At 38.6% G+C, this 16,212-nt stretch overlaps 1 protein-coding gene across 1 annotated transcript in view; it reads left to right on the plus strand.

The window, feature by feature from the left end:
• Positions 1–16,212, plus strand: part of TRPM6 (transient receptor potential cation channel subfamily M member 6) — a 188,612-nt gene that overhangs the window by 146,530 nt on the left and 25,870 nt on the right. Inside the window, exons 30-33 of the mRNA XM_036261056.1 lie at positions 3,471–3,591; positions 8,694–8,785; positions 10,211–10,269; positions 12,510–12,535. Of these exons, the coding sequence (XP_036116949.1) occupies positions 3,471–3,591; positions 8,694–8,785; positions 10,211–10,269; positions 12,510–12,535 (298 nt within the window). The remainder of the gene's footprint in view (positions 1–3,470; positions 3,592–8,693; positions 8,786–10,210; positions 10,270–12,509; positions 12,536–16,212) is intronic.

Below are 16,212 nucleotides of genomic sequence, written 5' to 3' on the forward strand. Positions count from 1 at the left end.
TTAATCTTCACTGGAGCACATTTTTGCATTTATCTTCAGATAGAGCTGGAGGGAGAAAGGAGGGGAGAGAGAGAGAGAGAGAGAGAGAGAGAGAGAGAGAGAGAGAGAAACATTGATGTGAGAGGGACACATAGAGTGGTTGCCACCCACATGACCCCAGCCGGGGTCAGGGACAAACTGCAACCGAGGTACATGCCCTTAGCAGTAATCGAACCTTGGTCTCTCTGGTTTGCAGGCCGACGCTCCAACCGCCAAGCCAAACAGGCCAGGGCAAGTTTTTGTTCTTTTTAAAGTTGTTTTGGTTATGTTCGTTTCTTTGCATTTTCACGTAAATTTAGAATCAGCTTGTCAGTTCTTATAGAGAAGACCACTGGAGTAATGGAATTGCTGTAAATCAATTTGGGGAGAATTGGCATCTTAACAATGTGTTTTCTGATCCATAAACTTGACATCTCTCTCTATGTATTTAGATCTTTAATTTCTCTCACCAATGTTTTCTAGTTTTCAGTATACAGGTCTTGCACATGATTTAAAAAATGTATCTCTAAGTATTTAATATATTTTTAATTTATTATAACTGCAATTAATTTAAAATTTTAATTTCTGATTATTTGTTGGTAGCATATAGAAATATATTTACAATATTGATTTTCTATCCTACAACCTTGCTAAACTTATTTATTTTGAATAGGTTTTGTTTTGTTGTTGCTTCTTTAGAATTCTCTATATAAAAGATTATGTTTTCTTCACATGAAGATAGTTTTAGTTTTTCCTTTCAAATCTAGATGTGTTTTATTTCTTTTTCTTGCCCAATTACACTGACCGGAACTTCTAGTATAATACTGAGTAGAAGTGGTGAAAGCCGATATCCTTTTCTTGTTACTGCTCTTAGGGGAAAAGCATTTAGTATTTTACCAGTAAGCATGATGTTAGCTATAGATTTTTTATGGAGATACCTTTTATCAGGTGGAAGAACTTCCCTTCTATTTCTAGTTTTCTAAGAAATTTTTATCATTAACAGATGCTGGCATTTGTCAAATGCTCTTTCTGCATCTACTTATATGATCAGATGACTTTTCCTTTTTATTATGTTAATATAATGAATTATATTGATTCTTTTTATAATGTTAGAATTAATGTTTAGAATATTAAATCAATCATCTTTGTGGGAAAGTTTTTAACTACAAATTCAATTTCTGTAATAGATATAGGGCTGTTCAGGTTATCAGATTCTTCTTGAGTGAGCTTTGTATGTTCCAAGGAACCTGTCCATTTCACCTAAGTTATTGAATTTATTGGTATAAAGTGTTTATAGTATTGTCTTATTATTCTTTACTGTCTATGGGATCTGTAGTGATATCATTTTTCTCATTCCTGATATTTTAAATTTGTGTATTCTTTACTTGTCTCATGATCAGTTTGGCTACAGTTTATCTGTTTTATTGATCTTTTCAAAGAACTGACTCTTAGTTTCATTGTTTTTTCCCCTCTGGATTCTATTTTATTGATTTCTGTTCTTATCTTTATTGTTTCCTCTGTTCTGTTTACTTTGGATTTAATTTGCTCTTTTTGTTGTGGTTTGTTAAGGGAAGAACTTTGGTTATTGATATGAGACTTTCTTCTTTTCTAATATAGGCATTTAGTGCTATAAAAATCCCTATAATCATTGTTTTAGCTATAGCCTACAAATTCTGATATATTATGTTTTTATTTCCATTTAGTGAATCTTTGTATTTATTGTTAGGAAACCTTAGATCTGTATGGGACTTCACCTGTCATGATCTTTTTTTTTTTTTTTTTTATCCTCACCCGAGGACATTTTTCCATTTTTTTTGTTCAGGTAGAGTGGGAGGGAGAGAGAGGAAGAGAGAGAGAGAGAGAAACATCGACGTGAAAGGGACACATCGAGTGGCTGCCACCCGCATGACCAACCAGGGCCGGGAACAAACTGCAACCGAGGTACATGCCCTTAGCGGGAACTGAACCCGGGTCTCTCGGGACCGCAGGCTGATGCTCTAACCGCTGAGCCAAACTGGCCAGAGCCACCTGTCATGATCTTAATGCCCTGCTTCACTTTTCTATTCTATATGTATTTTTCATATAACAATCTTTTTTTTTTTTTTTTTATCATCTTCACCAGAGGACATTTTTCCATTTTTTGTTCAGGTAGAGTGGGAGGGAGAGAGAGGAAGAGAGAGAGAAAAACATCGAAGTGAAAGGGACACATCGAGTGGTCGCCACCCACACAACCAACCAGGGCCGTGGACAAACTGCAACCGAGGTACATGCCCTTAGCGGGAACTGAACCTGGGTCTCTCAGGACCGCAGGCCGATGCTCTAACCGCTGAGCCAAACCGGCCAGGGCTTATATAACAATCTTGATGCAGTTTTTCGTATTATTTATAACTTTTATTTTAAAATTTTATTTTTCAGTTACAGTTTACATTCAATATTATTTTTAGGTGTACAGCATAGTGGTTAGACAATTACATACCTTACAAAATGTTCCCCGTGACATTTTCATGTGGCATCTTATATAGTTATTGCAATATTATTGACTATATTCCCTATGTGTACCTGACACCCTTATGAACTTGATGTATTTTTTAAAGCACTTCTGCTCTTTTTAGAATGAGAAGCAGAAATAAAGAGATAAATACTGAGGAAATGATGTGAAATCACATTTTAGGGGAGAGATTTCGTTTGATAGAGAAGACTTTTTCAGGAAAAATGCCATGAGTTGCTGAAATCCCATGAAATATGAATTTAAGTAGATTTATTTTTTGAAATAGTTAAAAATGGCCAGATTTCAACTAGGAATTGCAACTGAGTTCAAGTAGTGATAACCTGCATTTGCTTATTGCTCTGTAGTTCATCAATTTACCCCAGTTCTTCTCTGCGCCTGGGAAGTACCCAGGGCGCCATTATTATTGACTATTATTTTAATGATAAAGGGGATGGGGCTCCTAGACATTAGTATATTTGCCCAAGTTCATGTAGCTTCTAAATGACAGAGCTAGAATTTCAACACTAGTTCTTTCAGATCCAAGCTTGTTTTTTTTTTTTTTTTTTTCCTTCTATATTCCAGTGGTTCTCAAATTGTGGTCTTCTATTAGCATGGAAACTTACTAGAGATCCACATTTTCCCTCCTCCCAGACCATTGAATTATAGATCCTGGGGGTGGGGCCCAATGATCTGTGGTTTAGTACAATCCTGAGTGATTTTGATGCACAGTTAAGTCTGAGAAGCCCTGTTTCCCACCCTGGTTCTCAATCATGACTGCAATTAGCAGAGTCACACGGATGCTTGTGAACTGTCAGCATGGATGATGGGAGTTCAGAGCTTCCTGGCTATTCTCATGTGCAGCCAATGTTAACAACCAGTGCTCTTCACCAGAGCCCCTCTATTAACGTGACTCAGTGTCTTCAGATTAGTGTCACTGTGTTCTAACAAGTGTCTTTCTCTCCAGGTCATAACAATTGATGCCTGCTTTCAGAGTGACCAGTCGAATTCAGAGCCAGGAGAAAATAACGTCTCTGAAGAACAGTGCAACAAGAGCTGGCTGACAGTGTCCAAGTGTAGTCAGCTAAGTACGTGACAGTGTGCACCCTGGGACCCCAGCCTCTGGCAGAGTCTCCTGAACCCATGGTCTTTAGACCACAAGCGGTTCCTGATGTTCTTTCAAGTGGAGATGAGGGAATAAAAGGGTGGCAGTACCCTTTTAGGAGAATAGCTCTTTTCTGTTTTTAATTTTTAGGGAAGGGACATTTCCATGTGTTTATAGAAATAGTTGTCAGAATCTAGAAAAGAAAAATTAAGATGTATATAGTTGTTTAATTCAGAGCTGTTGAACCTGTCTCAGTGTTCATTTAGTCTGATTTTAGGGGGTTTTGTCTAATTTTATAGTCTTAGGGTTCATGTGACATTGATAGGGACAGTTACGCAGTACTCAGTGGATTGAGTTGTAGTTCTTTTTTTTTTTACTACTGCCTACAAATAATGTTTATTCCATGGGCAAGTATCCCTTATGCTTAATAATAATGGTGTGTTAGAGGATGGAAGGTGGGCCAGCCAGCTAGGAATGAAGACTGTGATCTAGGAAGAGAATGTGAAATATGCCTGGATAGGTAACATGGGGGCAGACTATGAACAGAGCTGAGAACAATGACTAGAACTCTGAACTTCTTGCATTAGCTAACAAAAGCATGTACTAAATTTTTTAAACAGAAAGGACTATGCAATTAAGGACTTACGAAGATTTAAAATTATTTGAAATACCAAACTGATGGTAGAAATAAATGTTGTATTGAAATCTATGTATTATGCTTCTTTAAAGCTTCTCTAAACTTGCTCTTATGGTTGGTGATTTTCTTTTCTTTTTTTTTTTTTTTTTAAGATACTTTTTTTTTTATTTTTTTATCTTCACCCGAGGACATTTTTTCTATTTTTTGTTCAGATAAAGTGTGGGAGGGAGAGAGAGAGAGAGAGAAACATCGACGTGAAAGGGACACGTCGAGTGGTTGCCACCCACACGACCCAACCAGGGCCGGGGACAAACTGCAACCGAGGTACATGCCCTTAGCGGGAACCGAACCCAGGTCTCTCAGGACCGCAGGCCGACGCTCTAACCGCTGAGCCAAACCGGCCAGGACATAGTTGGTGATTTTCAACCACGTGTAGGATGCTGCTCAACATCCTACAATGGGGCAGACCCACCCCAACAAGGAATTATCCAGCCAAAAGTGCCAAAAGTGTCAATGTCAAGGTTGAGAAATCCTGATTTATATTTCTAAAAATACTCAATTGTCTGTTAAATCACCGAGAATTAGTGGGCTCCATGTGGAAGGAGACATTAGACATTAAATTATTCAGAACAACCTCAATTTACAGATATGGCTCGAGAGCTTAAATCACACAGTTTACTAGAGCCCTAAATTTTGAATAAATCAAATCCCATACCTAAAGATATGATTCTAGGACCAATTATAAATGTATTCATTTTATTTATTAACATATGTATATTGTGTATATATTATATATTATAATAAATTATCTGATATTTAGGTTATTATATCATTCTTACTTAAATTATTTATGTTCTTTTTAATTGAGTTATAATTGATATATAACATTGTATTAGTTTTAGGTATACAACATAGTGATTTGATATATGTATATATTGTAATAATTACAAGTTTTTTTATTTTTTTATTTTTATTTTTACTGTTGAAAATATCCCCTTTTTCTCCCATTGACCCCCCTCCTCTCCTCCCACCCCCTCCTGCTTTCCCCACACTATTGTCTGTGTCTGTTGGTTATACATACATGCATAGAAGTTCTCTGCTTTATCTCCTCCCATTGCCCCACCCACCCCCCTTCTCTCAGTCTGTTCCCTACTTCCATGTCTCTGAATCTTTTTTTTTTATCCTCACCCGAGGACTTTTTTTTTTTTTTTTTTTCATTTTTTGTTCAGATAGAGTGGGAGGGAGAGAGAGGAAGAGAAAGAGAGAGAGAGAAACATCGACATGAAAGGGACATATTGAGTGGCTGCCACCCACATGACCAACCAGGGCTGGGGACAAACTGCAACCGAGGTACGTGCCCTTAGCAGGAACCGAACCCGGGTCTCTTTGGACTGAAGGCTGATGCTCTAACTACTGAGCCAAATTGGCCAGGGCTCTGGATCTGTTTTGATCATCAGCTTATTTTGTTCATTACATTCCATAAATAAGTGAGATCATGTGATACTTGTCTTTCTCTGGCTGGCTTATTTTGCTTAGCATAATACTCTTCAGATCCCTCCATGTTGTCTCAAAGGATAAGAGATCTTTCTGCCCTGGCCGGTTTGGCTCAGCGGTTAGAGCGTCCGCCTGCGGTCCAGAGAGGCCCGGGTTCAGTTCCAGCTAAGGGCATGTACCTTGTTTGCAGTTTGTCCCCGGCCCTGGTTGGTCGTGCGGGTGGCAGCCACTCGATGTGTCCCTTTCACATCGATGTTTCCCTCTCTCTTCCTCTCTCTCCCTTCCACTCTGTCCGTACAAAAAATAGAAAAATGTCCTCGGATGAGGATTAAAAAAAAAAAAAAAAAGAGATCTTTCTTTTTACAGCTGCATAATATTCCATTGTGTGTTCATAGGGGTACACATAGTCTTTCCGATTGGTGTTTCAAGCTTCTTAGGATATATTCCTAGAAGTGGAATTACTGGGTCAAATGGCAATTCCATTTTTATTTATTTATTTTTCTTTATTGATTTTAAAGAGAGAGGAAAGGAAAGGGAGAGAGAGAAACATCGATGACAGAAAACATCCATTAGCTGCCTTCTGCATGTCCCCCACTGGGGATTTATCCCACAACTTAGGCATGTGCTCTGACTGGGAATTGATCTGGTGACCTCTTGGTGCATGGATTGACTTTCAGCCACTGAGCCACACTGGCTGGGTGGCAGTTCCATTTTAAATTTTTGAGGAAACACCATATTGTTTTCCATAGTGGTTGTACCAGTTTGCATTCCCACCAACAGTGTACTAGAGTCCCCTTTTTTTCTACATCCTCACCAGCACTTGTTTGATGATTTATTGATGGCAGCCATTCTGGCAGGTGTGAGATGATACCTCATAGTCATTTTAATTTACATCTTTCTGATGATCAGTGACGATGAACATTTTTTCATATGTCTCTTGGCCATTTTCATGTCCTGTTTGGAGAAGTGTCTATTTAGGTCCTCTTCCCATTTTTTAATTGGACTGTTTGTCTTTTTTTGAGATGTATGAGTACTTTATATATTTTGGATATTAACCCCTTATCTGATGTATCATTGCCAAATATGTTCTCCCAAAGAGGGGGTTCCCTTTCCATTTTGATGCTGGTTTCCTTTGCCATGTAGAAGCTTTTAAGTTTGATGTAGCCCCAATTATTATTTTTTCCCTTTGTTTCTCTTGCACTAGGCGATGTATTGGTGAATAACAAGTTTAATTAACGTTCATCTCCACATAGCTACATTTTTTTTTTCTTCTAATGAGGACCTCAAAGATTTACTCTCGTAGTAACTTTTAAATACATAATAAAGTATTGTTAACTATAGTCATCATGCTGTATGTTTTGTCCCTGGGAAGTCTGTACCTCTTGACCACCTTCACCCATTTCACCCACCCTCCTTCCCCTCAAATTATTAAATTATGTCCCCAGTGAATTTCAAACAGAAGGAGGAGGGTGGCAGAGGGGTCTGGGAAAAAATCTCATTAAGTCCGATGATCAGTGGGCAGACGAGACCTAGGGAAATAGGCCAGAGGGTGCCTGGCTAGCATGAGGAGGGAAAGAGACCCAGTGTCTTCCTTGAAGCATGTCATGAGTTGAAAATCTTGTTTTTTTGAAACCTGTACAAGACGAGTTAATTGAAAAGAATTTAAAAATAAATAAAAGTTTGAGGGTGGGGAGATGCCCTGTTAGGTAGTTCTCTTTAAATAAAAGTTCTGAGGAAATTAACAATGAAAAGGAAACGTACGTTCTTTAGCTTTTTCTATAGGTATTTTATTTTAATTATGATACTCTGCTATCATTGCAACCAGAATTATCATAATTTTATGATATTATAACAAATATCATATATGAAATTTTGTGGTTCTTCTGATAGGTTTTTTTCGTCCTTCTTGTGTACTTTTTTTCAGCACAAAACCATTAGAAAGAAAATATAACTGTTGCTATGGATACTGCTGTTAGAAGATCCCACAGGTGGATCACCAGGAAACGTTGAGCAGTGTTCATTCAAACCTCACGGATGTGAGACTGCTAGCACGAGTAACATTTTTGCTGGGAAATAGTCTAAGGAAGTGTGTGTCTGGACTGCCTTCAATTAACCAGTTTTTTAGTGACTTGAGAAATACTTTGTAATTGTAACTGTAAATTGCTGTCATTCCTATTAAGTGGGCTAGACAGTCAAGGAGACGGGGCGGGGGGGTGGGGAATCAGCATTCCTATAGAGGGCACTGTCCACCGCCTACACAATACAATTTCCCCTTCTTTCTCCTCGCCCCCCACCCAAAGAAAATACAACTGCTATTTCCTATGTTTAGTCAGGGACTCTTAATAAGTATTATTCTCAGAATTATACTTATACTTATTCTCAACTACTATATGCCAGTGACTCTGTAGGTACCAGGTATAAAAAAATAATAATATCAATAATGATTCTCATCATCTTTTTAAAGAAAAGTCTAAAAATTAAATCTATTTGCTGGCATTTCTTTCTATCTTCCTTTTGTTTTGTCTCTCTTTTTTTTAAGTGGCCCACTATGATGCTTGATACAGTTGTTATGGAAGGATTCTCAACAATTTGGAACTAAAACTTCAGGTATTTTAAATAAAGCATGAATGGTAGGGTGCAGGGCAAGGTTAGCGTAAAATATATACAGAAGGCATTGTTTTATAGGACAGGTTATGGATAATTTAATTCTTGACTTGATAGAGAAGTAAATGTTATAAATGTCAAGGTAACTATTGAAGAATAGAAATAAGATACATAGCTTTCAACCACTTGAGAAAAATAAGGACACGGGAATCTTGGTAAAACTTGACCAAAAGGAAAAAAAACAAACTATATTCAAATTTAGACGAATACACTCTGTTCACATCATTTCATTTGAAAGTAACACATTTTCATGTATTCTGTATTTTTTTTCTTTTTTTTTTTTAAACAAGGTCTAGAACCTAACATATACCAGCAAATGAAAACTAAAGAAATCGAGCGGCATGCTGTGCAAGTCAGTGATTATCTAAAGCAGTCTCAAGAGGTAAAATTTTGCATTTGCTACTTTGTAGAAAAACATATATGCACACAACATAATTCCTTGACTCTCTGTTTTACCTTTATGTCCTTTAATTGGCTTCTACATATTACATTTAAATCTTTGCTTTGCATATTTGTTCAGTTTTCTTCTCCCACCTCTACACTTTATGCATCCCTTGTTCTTCTTTCTGCAGTTTGTCTCTTCACCCAATAATTTATCCTGTGCACTGTTGGCATGGAAGAGAAAGAACTCAGGAATTTTGGAAACTATTTTCAATACGCTTTTAAGAGGTATAGCTAGAATCAACATATAGAAACTACTGGGAGACAGATTTCAGCCCAATTCGAGGAGGAATATTTAGCAAGTAGAGCTTTCCAAGGATGGAATGGTTTATTTCTGGAAGTGCTAAGTTCCTCAGTGTGGTTAGTCAAACAAGCTGAGCAAACTTCTTTGCAGATGTGTTGGAGGGGATTTGGGCATTGCAGGGTAAAGGACCTCAGTGTTTCTCCAACACTGAGGCCCTCCTATTTTGCACTCTGTTTTTCTTACCATCTACAAAAATGTGCCCACTTTACTTTCTGTGTAGGGAATGTGATCTAGTTAGACTAAGCCAAAAATCTAATTTTGGTTTGGTTTGAACATTATCTCCAACCTGGGAACTATGTACACATTACCTGTATGAATGTATACTAATGGCCTCAGATGTTCTAGAAATGCAACCTGTGAAAGGTTTTGATAACAAAATGTAATATTGTTTGAAGGTAATTGGAGGCAGGGACCTGTCTACCCTGTCCAATCCTGGCTCTGCCACTTCCTAGGTTTCAAAGCTGTGTACCACAATAACCACTGAGCTTCCATAGCTGTATCTCTCAAATGGAGCTAATGCCGTTCTTGTGAGATTGTTGATAGTGGATGACAAAAAATAACACCAATGAAAATGCCTAGAGTAATGATGGGAGTGTTCTAAATTTCAAGAAACAAGAGTTGAGTCTAAATGGGAGATAGAATGAGATAATTCCAGGGTAAGGTTATTCTAAATAATTAACTGAAACAATAATCTACTGATGATAGGACATAATGATGTAGTGACTGATATTTCCTGTCAGTGTTGACCATCACTTTTTTTTGATGTTATATGTTCACTCTCACTTCTGTAAAATCCTTTAAACAATACATTTTCTCTTTGCTGTCATCATAAAGGTAATGTCATTCAACAGATTGAGTTACTTGGATTTTGTTCTAACATTATGCATCATCCTAGCCTAGGTTTAGTATGTTAAGTAAAAGAGAAATAATGAGCTACAGGAAGAGGAGGAAAAATAAAAAAGGATTATACTTTCCAAGGAGTGTGCTTTGCAAACATGTTATTGAAAGCTTGGGGTGGGAGAATGTTGGGTGAACATATAATGACCTTTCCCTTTTGCTCAGGATCTGAGAAAAAACTCTTTGCAGAATTCCTGGAGCACCAGCCTCGATAGGAACTCCCTGTGAGTATTTCTAAATCTCTGTCTTTAGCACCTTTGGCTTCTGTTTTTATTTGTTTATTTATTTAATTTTTTAATCCTTATATGAGGATATTTTTCTATTTATCTTCAGATAGAGTGGGAGGGAGGGAGAGAGAAGTGGAGAGAAAAGGAGAGAGAAGTGGAGAGACAGAAAGAGAGAGAGAGAGAGAGAGATAGAGAGAGAGAGAGAGAGAAACATCGATATGAGAGAGACACATTGAGTTGTTGCGTCTCGCATGACCTTGACCAGGGCCAGGGACAAACTGCAACTGAGAATTGAAGCCGCGACTCATTGGTCCACAGGCCGATGCTCTAACTGCTGAGCCAAACCGGTCACGGCATATTGTGCATATTGTGTGTGTGTGTGTGTGATCCTCACCCGAGGATCCAGGGCATATTTTTAACTTGATTGGGAACACAAGTTTAATTTGGTCATAAAAGGAAAAAAAAAAAAACAGTGTTTATTCAATGACAATATTTTTCTTTTGTTAGCAAGAACTGAAAAGCATTTATTCTCCAAATTTTCCTGTTTCTGGCAACAAGACCTCATCTCAGCGCCCTTTAAGAATATAATGTAGCACCTACTACTACAACATATTGACCATTTATCTTTCCCAAGTGGAAAAAGCACATGGGGAATGAGTGTCAGAGCATTTCTGATGGATGAAGTTGTGAAATTTGTATTCAAGAGTAGACATGAAGCTGTTGTACCTAAAGAAAAAGCCTGAGACTAAAGACCTGATGATGTGTTTCTCTTTAGTTTTAAAAATAATTGTTTGAAAAAAATTTTGTTGTTGTTTATGAGGTTGACATTTTTTATTTCTGTTTTTTCATTAACATCCCAAGTGTTTGTCAAGTCAGTAACTCTTTGAAAAGGATGGAGACAGAGAGAAAAAGAAAGATAGGGAGACATTATCTAGAGAGGAGATAGAGAACTCACATGGTTGTAGACCTAAGTATCCTGTCATTTTATTCAGAGAAATACAATTTTAAAACTAAATGATTATTCTATTTTGTTTGTAGTGTTTTCTGGACTTTTCCAGTTATATCATCAAATTAACTATCCATACAGCCATACAAGAAGAATTCAAAACCATCTATTCTATAAAGCGGCCGTTGATACCAAGCAGGTGCAATGCGACTTTAGTTTGCAGTCAGCTCCGTCAGAGATGACCTTTTTTCCCGGAGCTCCCATCAGGGTCTCTCTGTGCAAGCCTGCCTCTAGACTTAAAGCACATGTGACTTTCTTCTCCCAAAGGTTCAGTAGTCTGTGCTCATGCAGAGTAGTGGGTTATTGCAGCATGAAATTAAACAATAATTGTAATTGTACTTTCTTCCCCAAGGACCTTAAATACTGGAGATATTCTTTGAATGCATTTACTCAGATTTGCCCATGGCCACTTGTGCACTTGAGCAGGGCAAGTAGCAATTTAGAGAGAGCTAATTTCAGCCTGTGAACATTTAGGGGCCACGTGGGCTAATGAAACTGATTTGTGGGCTTGTCTGGAGACATTCGCAGACTCATTTGTAGGCATCTGCTTTGCATAGTTCAGGAACCTTTAGTTCATTTGATCCAGAACAACACAGTTTAAATTTAACACAGTTAAATTTTATATATGTTGTGTGATTACATAGTTAATTAAAATGAAAAACCAACAACTGCTTTTCAGTTAGCTTATGTCATACATAGTAGATGAATTATATGCATATCTGGTGCTCATTTTTTTCTTTTTTAAAATGTTTTTTATTGATTTTTTTTTTTTTTTTTTGAGAGAAAGGAAGGGAGAGAGAGCAAGACAGAAATATTGATGAGAGAGAGGAAGGGAGAGGGAGAGAGAAATATAAACATCAATGAGAGAGATAATCGTCAACATCAATCGGCTACTTCCTGCACGCCCCCTACTGGGGATTGAGCCTGCAACTGAGGCAAGAGCTCCGACTGGGAATCAAACCAGCAACCTCTTGGTGCCTGGGATGATGCTCAATCCACTGAGCCACACCAGTCGGGCTGGTGCTCATTTTTCTATGAAAATAATTGTAAATTATTTCTCTATTGACAAAAATAGGAGTCAAAGGTAACTGATACTTTTCTTTCAAGGAAAGATACACCTACATACATATATATGTATAGACTCTGTATTGTTACTGTTTCTCATACTTTTTCTTTCTTTGATCACTGAAAAATGTAAAGCATTATCTAAACAACTTTAATTTTTCAACAGGTTGAGAAGTTCAAATGGAGTTGGCAGTAAGTTTTTATATTTAAACGTTTTATTTTTAGTTTTTGTCTTATTAATGATAATGTTTACTCTTCTGTTGAGATTTTTGTAGTTCTTGAAATTCTATGACTTTAGTCTACTATGCAAAGTAGAAAGTTCAGTAGAAAAGTAGAAAGTTGAATGTCTTTCTCCAGATAAATCAGGACTGCTATCTAGTCTAAATTCTTTTTTAAAAATTGATTTTAGAGACAGAGGAAAGGAGAAGGAGAGAGAGATAGAAACATTGATGAGAGAGAAACATCTATCGGCTGCCTCCTGCACGCCCCTTACTGGGGATCGAGCCCGCAACCCAGGCATGTGCCCTGACCAGGACTCGAACCTGTGATTTCTTGGTGCATGAGACAACGCTGAACCCATTGAGCCACGCCTGCTGGGCAGGTTTAAAATCTTTTGAATCACCTGTTTTCGACTGATTTCCCAGTTTTCTCTCCAAGTTCATTCAGACCGTTCAACCACTTTTCTGTCACTTTCTTACACATTGCTCATTAACAGCCAGTTATACGATTACATATGGATCCCTTTTCCTATATGCTTTCAGAAGGACTCAGACCCAAGTGGCTAAGTAGGGCTAAGTCATGTGAGACAACTCCCTGGCAAAGCCACTCTCCGTAGTTAATCTTAAACGTCACCACCCTACGAGCTCTTCCATATTCTTGACCCTTGATGACGATTGGGCACCTTTCTTTCCTAAGGTCTTGTTTCACTCTACTTGCTGGGTTTTTCAACACCCCCTTTGCAGTCAATTTCTTCTCTACCCACAAACACATTAAAGTCATTTTCTATACAAAAGAAGAAAGTAATCTTTTCTTGATTTGACCTAGCTTTCAAACTGCCGCTCCTTTCCCTCACCTCCAAGTTAACTGAAACGGTGTTCACATCTGCTCATCAGCCCCTGGTGTCTATCCCCACCCCTTACATAAACTCCAGCTCTAACTGCTAAGTCGTATGACCTCTTTTTCGTCCTTATCAAACTGGGGGCAGGTGATGTTGACCGTTTTATCCATTTCCTAAGTTCCTGTGAGGCTGCTGTTTCCTGGCTGTCCTTCTGTTTCTTTGCTGACCGACTCTTGGGCTCTCTGAGAGCCCCTTTTCCTTCACAAGCTGGACATCTGAGTCATTTCCAGTGTCCTCCCACACCGCTGTTCTCGCTGTCAGCTTTGCCTTCTGTTACCCCCACCTCACCTTTAGAAGCTGTCTGTTTTGCTCTAAACCTGCCTTCAAGCCTCCAATGTTTATTTTCCTAAATAAAAAGTGTATACTATCCTTTTTAAAAAAATAAGTTTTTATTGATTTCAGAGAGAGGAGGGGAAAGGGAGATAGAAACATCTATGAAAGACAAACATCATTGGCTGCCTCCTGCATGCCCTCTACTGGTGATGGAGCCCACAACCCGGGCATGTGCCCTGACTGGGACTTGAATCTGCGACCTGGTGCATGGGACAATGCTCAACCAACTCAGCCACACCAACTGCGCTGTATACTTTCTTTTGTCTTTGATATTGTGTTAACATTGTGGTTATTTTCTCTTCCTTTAAACTTGTCCACATTCCTACTGGAATTATCTTTCTGAGCAATAAATCATCACCTATATAGAACCTTCACTGGCTTCCCTTTGCCTCCAGGATAGGCTGCGGATTGCTTAGTCTTTCTTGTTCTCCTGACAGGCTGGCCCCAGTCCAGATTTCCAGGCTCATGTTCATGAGCCCTTTCATTCAATATTTCTGCCATGCAGAGCGTGACCGCCCGCCCGTTAACACCTCCATGTGGTGTCGAGGAGGCATCGCAAACAAAATGCTCCCCCCCTCTCCTCCTCCATCTGAGGACATGGCAACACCATCCCTCCGGTTGCCGAGGCCGTAGTCTTGTGATCATACTTGTCTTCCATTTCTCACATCTCCATGTCTCAACCATCAGTAAGACTTTCAAAATATCTGATCCCTTTGCCTCCTCCACATACCATTCTTCACCTCCTCCCTGGTTTATAGAGTAGCCTCTGAACTACTGCTCTTTGTCTGTTTCCAGGGAGCAGCCAGAATAACCCTTCTAACCTGCGAGTCAAATCGAGTCATTCTTGAGTTCGAATGGTGTTTCATCTCACTCTGTAAAGCAAAATCCAGTCTACAAGGGCCTGCTGATCTGCTCCCCCTCCTCCAACCTCCAACCTCATTTCCTCTCAGCACAGTCCACTGTGGCCACATTCTCCTCCTTAACACAGCAAGCATGGTCCTGCCTTAGGGCATTTGCACTTGTTGTAACCTCTGCTTGGAATGCTTTGCATTTATTCCTATGACTCGCCCCCTCTCTTCCTTTAGGTCTGTGCTCAAATTTCACCTTGTCAAAGAGGACTTGCCTAACCACTGTTTGTGAAATAGTAAACTCCTTATCTCCCACACTTCCTAATACATTTATACACACACACACACACACACACACGTGTGTGTGTGTGTGTGTATTACACCAAGTATTTAATTGTTTACTTTTTTACTTCCCTTTACTAGAACATAGCCAGAGACTATCTGTGTTCACTGATACTATTTCTCTTGAGCATAGACCAGTGTCTGGTACATAGTAAGTGTTCAATAAATACGTACTATATCAATACGAACAAAATCTCATAGCTCCTAAAGTGGTAAAGCCAGGATTGAAACTGAGCTTTATCAGACTTAGATGACCATACTCTTTAAATGATTTCACATTATTTGTCTATGAAGGTTCCATAAGCTTCTGTCTACACCTCTATTATATAACTTAGCAAACTGGATTGTGATTATAGTTCACATGTCTTTCTCTCCCACTATTTCACATTTGCTTTTCTCTAGGGTGGGAGGCACATTTTGTGTCTGTCATACCTAGCATTACCTGTAGTGGGAGCTGAATACTTATTATTATTATTATTATTATTATTAAATGAGTTCTGAAAGGAAGAGCCTTTTCTGCTGATCCTACTTTTTACCAGGTGCCCCCAAAGGAAGGGATTTTTGTTCCTTTCCTTAGCCAGCAACAAGGAGTCAGAGAAACCTATGAAATTGGACTCATTATTGCTGCTTACTCTACCAGGTATAAAGCAGTTATCACCATGAGACTAAAGTTCTCCACTTTAATTTTGATTTTATGAAATGGCAAAACTGTTGCAAAGGATTTCTCTGGAGCGTTGTAATTTAGGACTTGAGCACATAATGGAGAACCAGTTAAACTTGCAGGAGGTGTTCCCAGCACACAGTCCTCCTGTAACCAAACAGATCCCTTGGTGTCGTATTCTCCACCCACTCCTTTGTTTCCAGTACATCCCTCTTAATGTGTTTTCATCATTTTGTTGTCATTTTAGGTCAGTGAAGTAGTCTGCTAATAACTTGATATTAATAATGTCTTTATATGGGTACTGCATCTTGGCTGGGAGCTCAGAGAATTGTGCTTCTGGGATGTCGTGAAATGTGATGGGCAGCTGAGTGCCTTCTGCAACCCAGAGGTATAATTGGTTCAGAGGAAATAGATCTTTGAGGCTAATATTACCTGTCTTTCTTCAATTCCCCATATAAATATGTTTGGAGATATTGCATTGATGATTGGAAGCTGTCAGGATACCATGCACAATAATGTGGTTAAAGGATATTAGGCAATCTTTTCCGAATACTGAGAAGCCATTCTG

The sequence above is a fragment of the Molossus molossus genome, unplaced genomic scaffold (assembly GCF_014108415.1).
Source record: "Molossus molossus isolate mMolMol1 unplaced genomic scaffold, mMolMol1.p scaffold_m16_p_14, whole genome shotgun sequence".
Classification (NCBI taxonomy): domain Eukaryota; kingdom Metazoa; phylum Chordata; class Mammalia; order Chiroptera; family Molossidae; genus Molossus; species Molossus molossus.